This window comes from Manacus vitellinus, unplaced genomic scaffold, assembly GCF_001715985.3.
Source record: "Manacus vitellinus isolate BGI_N305 unplaced genomic scaffold, ASM171598v3 scaffold_111_pilon, whole genome shotgun sequence".
NCBI classification, from domain to species: Eukaryota; Metazoa; Chordata; class Aves; order Passeriformes; family Pipridae; genus Manacus; species Manacus vitellinus.
The window spans coordinates 8,939-24,316 of record NW_021938850.1 but is presented as its reverse complement, the minus strand read 5'-3'; the positions used below and the strand labels follow the sequence as shown (position 1 = coordinate 24,316).

The 15,378-nt window shown below is 39.9% G+C and overlaps 1 protein-coding gene across 1 annotated transcript in view; it reads left to right on the top strand.

Annotated features, from left to right (window-relative positions):
* Window positions 1–13,134, top strand: part of LOC103764026 (ran-binding protein 17) — a gene marked incomplete at its 3' end in the record, with an annotated part of 129,064 nt that extends 115,930 nt beyond the window's left edge. The window contains 4 exon segments of the mRNA XM_029965626.1: window positions 5,167–5,392; window positions 6,530–6,606; window positions 6,609–6,644; window positions 13,045–13,134. Coding sequence (XP_029821486.1) covers window positions 5,167–5,392; window positions 6,530–6,606; window positions 6,609–6,644; window positions 13,045–13,134 — 429 coding nt within the window.
* Between the last annotated feature and the right edge of the window lie 2,244 nt (window positions 13,135–15,378).

The following is a 15,378-nucleotide window of genomic DNA, read 5'->3' as shown; positions in this document are numbered from 1 at the left end:
AATTATCCTCGTTGGGGCTCCACAGCTTCTTGGCAAGGGCTGTTGTGTCTTATCCATTACGGCTGGAGCTGGTCTGAGGGAGTGATAGAGTGATTTAAAATAAATATCTGAGAGGAGAGAATTGAAAGGAGTTGGAATAGTGTAGTTCCCTATTCTTCATCCCCAATATATTTCACTTTTAATTCTGCATGTAAAAGTCTCCTTACTGTATGTTTTTGAACTCCCAGTGGTATAGGAACGATGCAATGCATGTTGGGACCATCCATTTTTGTTTTGTGGTTTCTTTACATTTTAGTAAACCTCTTCCCTTTCATTAGAAGAGGCTGACATAAAAATAATATTTTCAATATGCTGTTTTTATTTATCTACATTCTGTCATGATGTACTTTGATGTAAGTTTTTAATTTTGCTTCAGCTTTCAGCTGCTGTAGCAGTTACTGCTCAGGGTCAGCGATGAGGTTAGCCACAGTAGCACAAAACAATTTCCTGTGCTCACAGCCCAGGTAGCATTTGGATGTGGATTAAATTTTACCACATTTTCCAGCAGCCAGACACAATTATTTCTAATGAGCTTTAAATTGCTTCCATAACATGTATTTCAAAACTTAGTGTGGTAATCCATTCAGTGCCAACTTCATAAGATAACGAGTCTTCTTCAAAATTTTGGTTAAACTGATTCTTGCTGTCTAACAGGTATTTCTCAGCAGCAGCTGAGCTTGACAGTGGAGTGCTCAGTGCTCTCAGCTGTGTTGTCTGCCCTCCTCTCTCCTGTGACAGTGGTTCCAGAATATATTGCACTTCATTACGGACTCATGTTTTGGAATCAGTTTCTTTTGGCAAATTTACCTTGGGCGTGCTCATTGGGCTGATTTGAGAGGGTTTATGCACATTTTGTTGTTGTGGAAGCTTTAAAAAAATCATTTCTTGAAGCTCTCATCTTTATAATTCACGTTTTCCTGTTTTGTCTGGCCCCTTCTTTGCACTGCCCAGCATTCCAAATGCCTAGAAGGTGTATGTTCAACCATCTTTATGGGTAGTGGTGAATAATAAAAATAGGAAAGGGGAAAAGGCAAAAACCACTTTTCTCTATAAATGTGATACATTTTCACAACCTTTGTTTAATCTCACCAAAGTCTTTGTCTAATTCACACATGTTAAAATATGATTTAGTTGTATTATTATCTAAAGTGCTTATTGGTCTGAAGTCTAGAACAAGCCCTGCTGAAATGAAACTCAGCCATAAGGAAATCATTTTGTGTTATAGCTTCTCCTGTAAAAGCAATTAAGGAGGAGAGCTGAAAGGAAAGCTGTGTGTCCTGACGTGCTCCCGTGTCTGGGGGGGAGTGAGAGAAGGAGCTGGGAGGGCCCTGGAGTGCTGAGCTGTGGGGTGCTGAGCCGTGGGGGTGTTCTCTGCGGGCAGAGCAGCCCAGCCTGCTGTTGGCTGGCTCAGTACTTCCCTCTGCATATGCACACTTCTTTTTTTCCAGCTCCTTTGGTTGTACTAAGGAGTCTTTCAGTGATTAACTCATTAAAATTCACAGCCAAATTCAAGACTATATTTCCTCTCCAGCAGTTTCACCAATATCTTTAAAAATCCTTTTCTTATTCCTGTCAGAATTTTGTATCACCTCTGAGGCTCAGAGTACACAATTTTTGTGAGTGACATTGCTGTCAAATGCAGGGCAAAAAGTTGGATTAAAGGAAATTATTGAGAATTTTGAAAGTCAGTGTGTTTTAAGATTGTGTGATGCAATTTCTCCCACATTAAGAAGAAATTGATGCAAGCTGGATTTTTTTGTGTGATTTTTAACTCAGTAGTAACACTGGGACTGCCCTGATTAGTCTCTACAGAGTTTTCATTTTGACAGGAGCTATGGATTTCAAACACAATTTTTAAATTCAACATGTCAAATGTCACTTTTGTGTTGATTTAATTTCTTCAAATTGTTTCTTTTAACAATAACAGTTTATAAAAATATATTTTGGTCTTCCACTACAGGGATTATAAATGTAAGCGTATCCTCAGTAGCTGAGGAGTTGTTCTTGACCTGATTCCAAGTGCCTCAGTAAATTAGTTTATGTTCAGTAGTATCCATAGTGTGTAAAAATATTCCCCTGAAGCTCTTGCTAAATGTTGCAAGTAGATCATTGTTTTTTTATCTAGTCAAGGATGGCACTTTATTTCATATTTTTTTTCAATAACTAATGCTAAACCACTACTGTGTTGGAGCACTGCAACCTCTGCATCGCGCTGGGACCCGGCACCGCCTGGTCTTTCACCTCTGCTGCTCATTTGAAATCAGCAGTTCCCACTCTTAAGCCCTTTTAAAATGAGTCCATTAACACAGCACAGTTCTCTGTGTACTCTGTCCACTTGCAAAAAACAGCTTTTAATGGCACGCTAGACCCAAACTCTGCTCAGTGTTTCACTGAGGAGGGACAGGCCTCGAATTCCCCCACTGCCAGGGCTGGGCCTTCCCACAGTCAGTCCTTTGTGCTCATCAGTGGGTTTTAATTATTGGGTGAGGCTTTAGTGAAGTAATAAAAATGATGGAGTATGAACACTAGTGGATACCTCCTAGAATTCATGTTCCCATGCTGAGGGACTCCTCAGGTTTTTCCAGCTTCTTTCCTCATCATCCATTTTTCACATTGAATTCCAGTTAATTTCCATATTAAGTACATAATTGCCTTCTTGACAAACTACTAAGCTCTTGCCATCTGTTGTTGCTTATTACAGCAAGTACTTGACTGACCAGGGACTGTAGGATGTCATGCTTGGACAGCTCAGCTACAAACCCAAGGCTGTTCCTTTCTTGGATCCAGAACTTTGGCCATTTCTGAAGCCAGGTATGTGTTTGTGTTAATGAAGTTGGGATTTGCAGCAGTGAATTTAATAGTGAAGACCAGCTCAGGTTAGTTTACAGCACTCTTACCTTTCTGTCCCGTTTGTGCCCTGAGAATTGTACCATTCAACAGTGGTTTCCAAAAACAGTGTGTGCCTTCCCACTTGATCTCACAGACAGAATTTTGTATTTCATTTTATTTTTTTCATAGAATTTGGAATTCACAGATTTTTCTCAATAACTAGAACAGGACTTGTCAAAAAGGTTAATGCTAATTAAGATGATCTGTCTAGGATATATTAAAATACTGCACTGTGCAAAGCTAAATGGAATTTAATTTTTTGTAAGTGTAATTTCGCAGTAATGTAAAGTATTAAAATAATATCCAGGTACACTAGGAGACTTTCTTATTTTTCTGCTATGTTTTTACTTTTGAAAGATGTTTTGGATACCAGTCCTGTTTAGTATAACAGAGATTTAACACCATTTGGAGCTAATTACTGTGCATCACCAGTCACTTGGATGGTACCTCTTCCCCAGTTACACTGCAGCATTTGGGTAAGAGAGGTGCTCGCATGACCATTTACAAATGTCAAAACCACTCTATATTCTCATTAATAAATTTTTTGTTGTTTTATTAAGAAGGCTTGATTTTGATTTTGATTTTAAGTGACCACCTTTCCTAGCTAAATATTTGCTTTTCTTTTCCCTTCCATAATTCTAATTCACCATTCTGTCTTCTTACAGACCCTAATTTCTTCTTTTATGCAATCCCCAATCATGCTCCCAGTCTTTTTTTGTAAATCTACTTTTCCTTTACAACCTGATAGATAAATTACCTTGTACTTGCTAGAAGTGGTGAAAAACATGAATGTTTTAAGCAGTAACTTATGTCTTTCCATTCTTGCATCAAATGACACCAAATGGGTGGTACTTTGATGCATTAGGTGTTTAGAAACAAGATTTTTCCCCCTCATTTTTCTAATTATATGATGTAAAGTCATCATTGCTGATAATCAGTAGAATTAAGGAAAAGAATTAAAATGAGTTAGGAAGATGATGTGCAAGTGGAAATTTGCATGGGTAGAAAGGAGAGCTGTGTAGTGACTGACCCAGTTTAATATTAGGCTTCAATATGTCCTAAATGATACTACATCTGTGCCATCTCAGGCAAGGTTTTAGGGCATTCTTTTAATTGCCTCAAATCAAAACTGCACCATCATAACTCCCTTTCCCAGCTGGCAGTGTTTGGATTGTAAACACGTAATGCTCACTTTTCTCACTGCTCCTTGATCCAAGTTGAGATCAGAGCCAGGACAAGGCGATTACACACCGAGAGCAGACGAGTCAAATGTCTCGTTTGTTGTGCTGTTGATTATAGGAATGTTTTTTAAAATGTACAGCTCTGTGTTATTTTCCACTAATTAAAATTACCAGGAATGATGAGTAGTAACAAAGCAAAGACCTGGCACTTGGGTTCTGTGCAGGCCAAGCCTGTCAAGATTGGCATCAGGTGGGGTGGGCCGAGCCAGGCTGCGTCACGGCAAGACAAGTGCCTCGGTTTGCTGGGCTCATACCACTTGTTTTGCTCACTGTCATTAATTGCTTCAGGTTTAAAAAAACTGTCAGGAAGACAAACTCACTCTGGGGTGCTGTGTAGATGAGCTTTAAGTTGTTATAAAGATACTTAGAAAACTTGGTAATGAGACCTTGTGAACATGGAGATTTGTACAGGGGATTGCAGTGGGTTCTGCTGCATGGTGGGTCCAAAGTTACTATTGCCTGTTAATAGCAACAACAAATATTTACCAGTAGCTGTTATTTTTACATTATAAACATGGAGTTGAATTAAAAAGTTTTTCCCATCTGTGACTGGTAAAATAGAGGCTTTTGTAATGAACATATTTGTTTTCTGAGGAATATATTTGGTGTGTGTATACACTAGCAAGCATCCCAAGAGAGCATTATGGTAATGGATCAAAACCAGGCTTTGCTGCAGCTTGAGAAACTATAAAACCATGTTTTGCAACTCTGTTCAGATTAAGGAATTCATGCTCATAGACCCAGTCATGATCTGGCCGTACGTCAATAATAGGAATTCCAGAGCTGTATTTTAAATTTTGCATACTAATTGTTTAATGACTTTTAAGTTGTAATCATGCTTACTTAACAGATCTTTTACATCAAATGCAGAAACAATTTTTCTTCCAAATAGTAATGAAAATAAAGACAAAAATAATTTTAGATATTGCCATCAAAATATTTTAGATTTGCAGCTGCTTATTTAAGTTTCTTTCTTTCTTTCTTTCTATGAAAACAGCTAATCAGATCCTCTCTGTTGGGACTTTGTCAAAAGATCGGGTTTATCCATTGAAACTCAAGGGCATTTCCATCTGTTACTCTGCCTTATGTGGAAATTCTGTCAGCTTCGGCATCTTCAAGTTGTACAGGGACAACCACTTTGACAATGTACTTCAGGCCTTTGTCAAAACGCTGCTTTCAGTATCCCACAGTGACCTGCTAGCAAGCAATTTCTCATCTTGGGAGTCTTTATGTGAAACGTGAAATAACACCACCACAGGCTTTGTATTGGTATAATGAGACAGAGGGATCCGGAACAGCTCAAACAGAGTTTTCAGTTCAATTACTTGAATTTATTTATATAGTGACATCTGAAACACAGGTATGACTGAAGTGCCTTGTGAAATGGGAGCTTTTCCAGAACTCTCACTAGGCTTGTAAAAGAGAGAAATGCAGGGGTTTTTTCCCTTTCTATACTCGCAAACCCATTTCATTGTCTGCGTGCACTGTAAAGCATCCTCATATATCCGGCTACTCAGCAATTAGTTTCAATCTGCAAATTGTCACCGTGTATTCCCCATAAAATGGAAAAGTTTAAAGTATACCATATTCCCACTTCTTTATGGGAAGACAACAGATCTAGAGTAATATCAGCCTGAATTTGAACTGGGCCTTTTTCTTCATGATTCTTTGGTTCAGAGCTGTCACTGTCTTGCAGGAAGGGACAAATCTGGGATAATTAAAAATTGTTAATACCCAGATTTATTTTTACCACATAAAGAAAGTCCATGGAAGTGAAAAGTTGCTCTGAATTAAAGTTGGTGTATTGGCCTAACTGCACATTCCCAGCTACCCAACACTTAATTCCCGAAACAAGAGTCCTTAAGAGGAAAATGCGGGTTGGATTGGGCTGATGCGTTCAAGCAGGTGTCTTTGCCTGAGCAAAGGCTGTTATAGGAGCTCACATAAGCAGCAAAAAAAGTCTATCTCTGAGATGGTTTGGGGAAATCCATGATAAATCTTAGTGAGATTTCCTGCAGAAGGTCAGCTATACCCAGAGTCCTGGGCAGAACATTATCCTGCTCCTCCCAGACTGACAGCATGTTGGATGGTGAAGCACTGTAGCATTTTTGGACTATCCTGAGCGTATTTTAAACTGATAGCAAGTTACATCCAATGATAAATTTGAAAAGTTGAAATCTACTGAAGACAGGAAAATATTTTAGCTCTATAAATGTTCTGATTCATTGACTAATTTTAAATTTATCATATCATAAAATCTCTAAGATCATTCTTCTGTCATCTGTTAATGTTAACATTAGTCAGTGGTAATATCTGTATTTTCTATGAATGTATACTCTTTTTTTCAGCAATATCAAAAGCCAGTCTTATTACCCACTTTTGACATGTCTGACCCAAGATCATATGAGTTTCATTACCAGTTTGGAACCTCACATCTTATTCTGACCTCAATATCTGAAGGACTTACTGCAGTAGGTAAGAATTACTTACACTTGGCTAAAGGAAGGATTCATGTATTTAGGTATCTCAGATTTTCAAAGCAGCACATTCATTTATATCTTTAAAAAGTTAATATCAAGGGACAGTGGAAAATGCTGGCATTTGAACATGTAAAGAATGTGACTATTTTAGTTACTAGAACTAAGTTCTTTTAAACCTGTAGATTTTTACAGATAGTGTTTTTAAATATTCTTTTCTTACAAGCCTGAATTGTTAAAATTATTAATGTGCCTCCACTAGAATTGTACTGAAAATTCATGCATTTGTTATTCAGAAGTAAAATATTAATGTATGTACAAGTATCTGTGGGGTTTTGTTTTTATTTGATCAGCATGGCTGTTGTATAAATAACACTTGTTCTGCACAGCTGTGATGTGATTTGAGCAATGTAAAGGTATCTGCCTGTGGAAAAAAGAGACTTGTTACTCAGTACTTCCTGAAAACGCTTTAGAGGAGAATCAGAGTCGGGGAAGGATACTTGGAGTATGATACAAATACAACAGTCTGATTGCAATTCATTTAATTCACTTACACTGTTTAATTTATGCTTTTGAACCAGATAACTGTTCAAACATTTGGGGTTTGGGCAGGGAGGTGATAGTCTAAAGTAATTTGGAATATGGAGAAGGAAAACAGCATTTGTGGGAAATAAAAATGAATCATGCAGTTACATTCTGGTCACCGAGGAATACCATGCACAGTTTTTGACTGGGAAGCTATTCAAAACTTTGAGTTGAATTTATTGATTAGGCCATTATTAGGGGGAGAGAAATAGGCATGTAGAACATTAGTGTGTGTAGATGTTCTTGTGTAATAGGTGGTGTTGCTCATCCCTGCCCAGTGCCGGTCAGGCCCCGCAGGAATGAAGGAAGCCACTGAGGCTCACGAGCACTCATGTGTCAGCACATTCAGCAGTTTGTGAGAGCCTTCTGAGAGGAGATGGGCACTGAACAGCTGAGTAGCAGTGCTGAACAAGTATTCAGGTCATTCTGTTATGTAACACCGAAATCCATCCTGTCCCAAATATTTTGGGTGCTTTGTCACCATTCTGCCCATGGTCTGGTCCTGCTGGGAGCCCACCTGTTGCTGGGCTGCAGGTGGATATACTGCACTGAACCTTGGCTTGGCCAACAGCTGCCAGTTCAGCTGATCCTGGGCTCTGTCATCCTTCACATCTCTTCCACTTGAGAGACTGGTTTTGTTCATTTTTATAATTCATTAGCATACCAAGTTTAATTACCCATCTCTTTGAAACTCAAACTGAACTAATGTAAAAGAGAGAGAAGAAAATGTAAAAGCTAAATAAGTTTTAGCTTTCAGATGTTCTGTTTATTCTCCCCTCTCAAAAAGAAAGGAGGAGTTTGAAAAGTATGTCTTTCCAGCTTTAGCTTCGAACTTTTGTGGTTTAGGTACCTAGGCATTTAATCATGGAGAATTACTAATTTTTTAGGAACATCTTAGCTAACTTGTATTCTGTAGAATTCCTAATATTCTGCTGAGAAAAGCATCAGCAAAACTTTTAACAGCTTACTTTTTCATATTTCATAGGCCATAGATTTGTTTAGCCAATGCTCTCCTTCAGTTCATCTCAATGTCCTTAATGCACCTAAAATAAATACTAATAAACAGAGGGTGGAATGCCATCCTTGGAGATATTCCTAGATACTGGACAAGGTCCTGAGGAACCTATCTGGTGCTGACCCTGTTTTTGACAGGAGGTTGAATGGAGGATGGTCTCGTTTGGTTTCTGCCTCTGTCTTTAGGATCCTATGGGTATTTTTCACTTGTATTCGCTTCTGTCCAAACTGCCTATGCAGCCTCTAATCTTTGGAAGGTCTCTCACACATTCTGAGTAGTACTTGATGGTTGATGAAAAGCTCGCCATGGGCTGGCAGTGAGCACTGGTAGCCCAGAAAGCCAACAGAAAGGAGCGTGGCCAGCAGGTCGAAGAAGGGGATTCTCCCCCTCCATTCTGCTCTCCTGAGACCCCACCTGGAGTGCTGTGCACAATTCTGGTGCTCCTAACACAAGAGGGCCATGGAACTGTTGGAGCAAGGCCAGAGGAGGCCACAAAGTTGATAAGGAGACTGGAGCACCTCCCCTACAAAGGCAGGCTGAGAAAGTTGTGGCTGTTCAGCCTGGAGAAGATTGTGTGGGACCTCACAGCACCTTCCAGTGTCTGAAGGGGCTACAGGGAAGCAGGAGAGGGACACTTTGTCAGGAACTGTAGGGACAGGACAAGGGGAAATGTGTACAAACTGAAGGAGGGAATATTTAGATTAGATATTAGGCAGAAATTCTTTACTGTGAGGGTGGTGAGACACTGGCACAGGTTGCCCAGGGAGGCTGTGGATGCCCCAACCCTGGCAGTGTTCAGGGCCAGGTTGGATAAGGCCTTGAGCAACCTGGGATAGTGTGATGTGTCTGGGACTGGATGGTCTTTAAGGTTCCTTCTAACCCTTAACATTCTATGATTCTATGATTCTACTTAACTTCCCACAATCAGTCAGCTGAAAAATGCTTCTTTTTTTTCCCTTTCCATCTTGGAGTGATAAAGTGATTATTTTTCCTTTATATCATGTTTCTTAATACTGCGTATATCAAGAATTGATATGCAAGCCTGCCATTAAATTCCTTATTTGTGTTAAAGAAATTTTATTTTCCATACTCCTATAATGACATGTCCAGAAGAATTGCTCTTTGGCTCTTAATGTTAATTTACTTGTTTTTGATCATCTCAAGAGTTATTTACCTACCCTTTATCCCTCTTAAAATGTTGGTATTTTTGACATTACCAACTGTCAGACTTTGAAATATAAATTTATTTCCTGTGTGTTATTTGGTCACATACATCCTTCTGCCCTCGGAAAATGGGTAAGTAGATCCAAGCATTGCTTTTTTCACTGAATTGTATCAGTGCCACAAGAACGTCTCAGAATAGTAGGGCTTAGGGCTATAAGCCATCTGAGGGGAAATTGTGTTTTAAACTGATTAGAACATAGAAGTCATTTTCAGAAATGTTTATAAAAATTAAATAGCTGTCTTTTTATTTTAAAAATTAAATGCCAGGAGATCACTTCTCTTTCACAGAAAACAGTATATGACGTTTTTTCTCTATTCTCTTTACGTATGTGAAACCTTTGAGACTCTCATTGTTGTCAGCTGTAAGACAAACAGTCCCCAAATCCTTTTTTCTGAGGAGTGTTCATTCTGTTGCTGAGTAAATACCTTGCTTGATTCCTCACTTTATAAGCACTGTGAAGGAATATGTATTCCTTCTGAGGCACCTCACTGTAAATCAGCTGTAATGGGAGGATAAACGCTCCAATAGTTCCCTTCCAAAGTGTTTACCTGGCTTTTTCACAGCTGACTCAGTGGATCAGAGCCTTTTAAGGCAGTCTGCCTGGCATGTTGTCACTAATCTCTGCAAAACTTTTCAAAGTCTCATATGATTAATAGTATAGTATGCTATTCATTGAGGAAAAAGTAAAACATTTTTTCTGTCTTGCTGCCTAATTTAGATATTAAATGGTTAAATCTATTTACTTTCCAGGTTTAGTCTCAAAGGCAAAGAATGCCAGTATTGAACTATAAGCAGTTGATGGACACAGAAAATATCATTTAACTCCCTGTCCTTGCCCTTATTTGAAAAACAAAACAAAATCTTTTAATTTGCACAGATTCAGCTGTGCAAATGTTGTTAAACTGTTGAAAAGCAATTCCCTTTCTGCTTGCTGTTGTCATATTGCTGAGACCAAAAGTCATCCTCAACTCTTCTGGGGCTTCTGTTGGCTTTTCTAAAATAATCTAATCCACTCTAACATACATGCTCAACTTAAGCTAATGGCTGATTGGAGTTGCATATATAAGGCAAAACCACACAGATAACAATAAAGTACATGTAAGGTTAGTCCTCAAACATGAAATGAATGGCAAAGGATAAACCCCAAGAGCTAGTGACTGGTGCCAGAGTCATCATCCATGTCCTCTACCTGTCACCAACCCCCCCTTGCCATCAGGGAGGTCCAGAGAGCTGTTTTGCTTGACAAAGCTGCTGAACTGTTGCTGAGCCCATGCTGGCACACACAGAGCTGGTTGTGGTGTTTCTGTAAATTATTCGTTCACAGTGATGGAGCTGAGTCGACCAGAAGCGAGAAACACGGTTTGACTGCATTTTTCCTGATTATCCCAAGCTTTTATCTCAGTTTCTTTTATAATTCTATCTTTATTCTGTCTTCTCACCCATTTATCTGTCCATAGCCTAGAACTGGTAGCTCCTCGTTGCTCCTGTTTGTTCTTTTTATTTAGTTGGCTTGTCTCACTAAATCTTAGTGAGAACACTATTCTGCCCAGCACAGGGTTCCACATGCCCAGAAGAGTCATTCAAGGGAGTTTGCTTGACACTCCCTGTCTGCAATCAAAAGGAAAAATGAGCATAGGGAGCATATTTGATATATAGTTATGGGCAAATTTAAGTAGCTCTTAACACTCATATCAGATTCTCATGAGCAAATGATAGTGTGGACCTGTCTGCTGTCCTGCTAAAATCACTTACTGTCAAATGTAAAATACCTACTTGTACAGTATCAGCATGTTTAGAACTACTGCTGTTTTGTAAACTGATGATAGTGATTTACTTTGTATTATTCAATTTAAAAAGAAATAGAGTTAAGCACTGGTTAGGAAATACAGCAGAACCCTCCTATGAAATATGTATTTTCAAATCTCTCTCTTGTTGTTATTGATGGTGATTCAATTCCACCATGAATTGCATTTCTAATTTATATGCAGGACTATTTGAGTTGAGAATATGGTAGTGCTGCCTTTGCTTTGGCAAGACTGACAGCTTTGAACTCAGCTTTGCTCCAACAATGTCTCGCCCTCCTGCCTTGTTGGGTTCAGCCCTCGGAAGCTCACCAGTCCTGTGGAGACAGAGCTGAGATGCTCCAGCTCATTTCTGTGAGCTGTTAGATCACTCCCAGCTCTGGCTGCTGAGTCAACTGGTTGCTCTGGAAGATCAAGCCTTAGGCCTTGTGTCTTCTCTGCCTGTAAATGTCCCTTGAGTGTTCCTTCAAAACACCCTTAGCAAGATGCAGTTAGGATTTCAATGGTGAAGGGTTAATAGTGTCAGCACAGAGCTTAAGGAGTTAAACAGACACTGATCAAAATACTTCAGAGTCTAGAGGGATGTGTTTAAATGAACACTGCAAGGTTGGCAGGCCTCCAAATTAGCATGGTTTAAAGAATTCAAGGTACATTTAATTGGATCCTTCTAATCCCTTTTCCCTTAGAATGAGCATTTTAACAGTTTAATTCCTCTTGCAACCCCCACATCCCTTACTCCAGTGGCCCATCTAAAATAAATACTGTGAACTATAAAAGGCCTAGACAAGTTCTTGCTGAAGCCGGTGGCAACAGGATGTAGTCCTCAACACTCCAATCATTTGGATCTGATCTTTGGAATTGCAGAGAATATCAGATAGGGCTAAACCTTGCACCCAGCAGTGAAGATGCTGCATGTATGTAAGGAGCTTCCATCAGCTGGTGTTGGGATGGAGCCGCCAGTGGTCAAACGTGTGGCCCTGGCCAGGATAACAGAACAGGAGCTGGGAGACAGCACAGGGGTCCATGTCCAGTTTCCCAGGGAGTCCCTCAGTGCCAGGACAGAGGAAACAGCCCCTGGGCAGGGTGAGGTGCCCTGCTGTTTGCCAGAGGAAGTTCGAGAGGAGCCTGCATGAGAACCATGGGCCAGGACACTGGTTTTAATGTATTTAAACTGTATTTAATGTACTTTAACCCACTTGAATTACGGTTGTTAAGCAAAATTACTAACTGGCTGTTTTGTGATGACCTTTTTACTGTCCTTAATGGCCCTCGTTCAGTGTTGGACACCTGGCATGGATTTTAAGATCCTTGGGGCAGACAAGAACAGTGACACACTACTTGAGAAAAGCTTGGACAGCAGCTCTATTTGGTTTAACCTTGTCTTCTCAGTAGGGAGATCAAACCAGAATTTTAGTTTCCAGGAATCTGGAGTCTTTTGGATGTGAAGCTGAATATTAGTAAAATGTTAGCCCTCATCCTGCACTTCCCAGTACACAGAGGGGCCGCTGTATTTACAGCTGCAAAAGACAGTCACTGGAGTTACATAATCCTTCGTTTATGGAGTTACCAGTCCCCCAACAGCAAAGTTTAATACCACTGTTCCTTAGTAAGAGCAGTCTTCAAAGCTAGTCAGCCTGTGTGTTAAACTGGACTTGTCAATTTATCAGTTAGCCAAAGAGAGTAAATGTTGAGCTCTCCAAGTACTTTAAAATGTCATTATTAGTTATTCTTTTATAGAAACAATTTCAAAACTGTTTCATTTTTTACACAGATATGATTGACTCCTCCAGCTGTTGTGCTGTTTTAGATTACATTGTCACCTACCTCTTCAGGAACCTTGCTAAAGACAAGATTCTCATATGTACATATGTATTATATATTACATATAATACATATGTATTATTACATTTCTGAATTTTCCTGATTTTTTGTGGTACTGAACACCAAGGTAGCATTGGCTATTTTGGGACAGAACAAACCTCCCTATGCTGGTATGCAACCCTGAGTAGCTTCAGCCATGTTCTCATGACAAACAAAGACTGGAGGTATTTTTTACCGTACTGAACAATGTAGTGTGCTTGGCTGTACAGTATGTTACAACTTGGAGTTTCATTTTTGCTCATAAAAAAGGTGTGTGAGATCATCAATACATTTCTATAGACAATTGGGAAGGAAAGTCTCTGAAGTATTTTAGGAGGACGAAGAAAAATTCTGGCATTGAACCACACATTTTGGTAATGAAATGTGTAAATTGAATGTATACTGTCAAGTTTGAGTGTTTTATTTTGCAGTAGGTGACTCTGGTATTTTTTTCTATTACAGGTAAATGCAATAGAAATTAAATCTCATGCGCCTGAAAAGGAAGTGGCCACTGTACTGCTTAGGAGAGATTGCCCCTTCCCAGCTCCCCCAGGTTTTCCCCACCCTAGTACATTACAGGGAGATCAGGATGTTCATAGCTACAGATCCCCACATTTGCTCTGTGCCACATGCCTTTAAAATCTCATTAAACTATTTGAAAATGTGTATTTACAAGCATCTCTGAATTCCTAATGCCATTGCAGAGATGCTCTTTAAGAAGGTGTGTTTCACAGGCCAGGAGGCTTTTAATGGAAACGGAAGTTATTAACAAAACGCAAATGACTAGTGTGGTCATCTTCGTGTTTCCGTAAGAGGTAGGAGTCATTTGGAAAAAGCTTGACATACAGTCAGCTCCTGTTGGTATTTGCTTGCTATTCTAATCAAAGGTGAAAAAGAACAAGTGGTAGCTAATATATTCCTGGCATTATATTGTGAGAATATTAATGATGTTTATTATTGATGTCATTATCAGAATATGATGATTCCTGTGTCCTATCACAGGTTCTTATGTTTTACATGACCAGTAGGGGTTTCATGGAAGCAGCAGTGAGCGGTGGGGTCTGTCGGATTGGTCCGTGCTATGCCACGTGCCATGATTGAAGGGAAGGGGCAGGGCACAAGCTGGGCTCTGGGCTGCCCTCCATTTGTGGCAATCCTGATGTAATACTTTGTCTGTTAATACACAGTAATCTTTCACTTTACAGCATATGACTAGGCAGTGCTCTGTCTTTATTAACTTCAGATTCTGCAGAATACGTTATATTTATTTTGAATGCAGGCTTTCACATACTCTTTTAAATATTAATGGCTGGTCTCCAGCAGTCAGCATAAATATGATTTGCATTAGCACTAGTCATATCATATTGAGTGCCTTTGATGTCAACTACTCAGGGTACTAGTATCTGACATCATCTCCCGAGGTCACTGACAACTTTGACCTTTATTCTCATGCACAGTTTCTGTAGTCTCAGAAGCTCTTTTGAATTGATTTGAAATTTTGACTCTTCCCTTTATGAGGCAGTAAAATTGATAATTATTCAGATGGGAACTGAGCACTGAGCGAAAAATCAATTCCACCCGCTCTCTACTGCGTATAAAATTACTTCTGAGTCTACCGGACTGAACGGATGGCCAAGGTAAAAGCAGCAGGCAGGAATAGTGGAGAGGATTAGCTGGACGAAACTAATAGCCTAAAGGGATGGCTTTGGAGATGAGGGAGTGTGCCAGTTGGGGGTTATTATCAGCAATGATGGGACTCATTGATCATATGTTTACATCAGGTTTCCATTGGGTTATAAATCAGCCCTGAATAGAAACGGAACACGGGGCCTCGTGCTACCGGAGGGACAGCGTATTAGATTATTCTCACTTTCACACTCAGATGAAAAGTGAGACATTGATTATTCATCGGCTGGCCATTAACCACTGGGTTTATAGATGATTTGACTATCGTGGAAGCTAATGAACAAGATTGCTGCTTCCTAACCAGCGGTTTCAGTTTTCAGGACATCTGTTTGGGCTCAGTAATGTGTAACCCTGCTAAGGACTGGGTCACAGACACTTAACGGCGATGAAAAACTGGGCCCTGGTGGCAAAGTGTGCTCCAATTTGGAGGTCTGTCAGCTCTGTACCTGCGCTGCTGCCGCAGAGAGTTGCTGGTCAGGTCTCGGGTTCCCGGGGGGCTCCGGCAGTAGCTGGATAATGACCTGTCCCCGCTCGGGTCCTGCCCAGCGGGTGCTCCCGG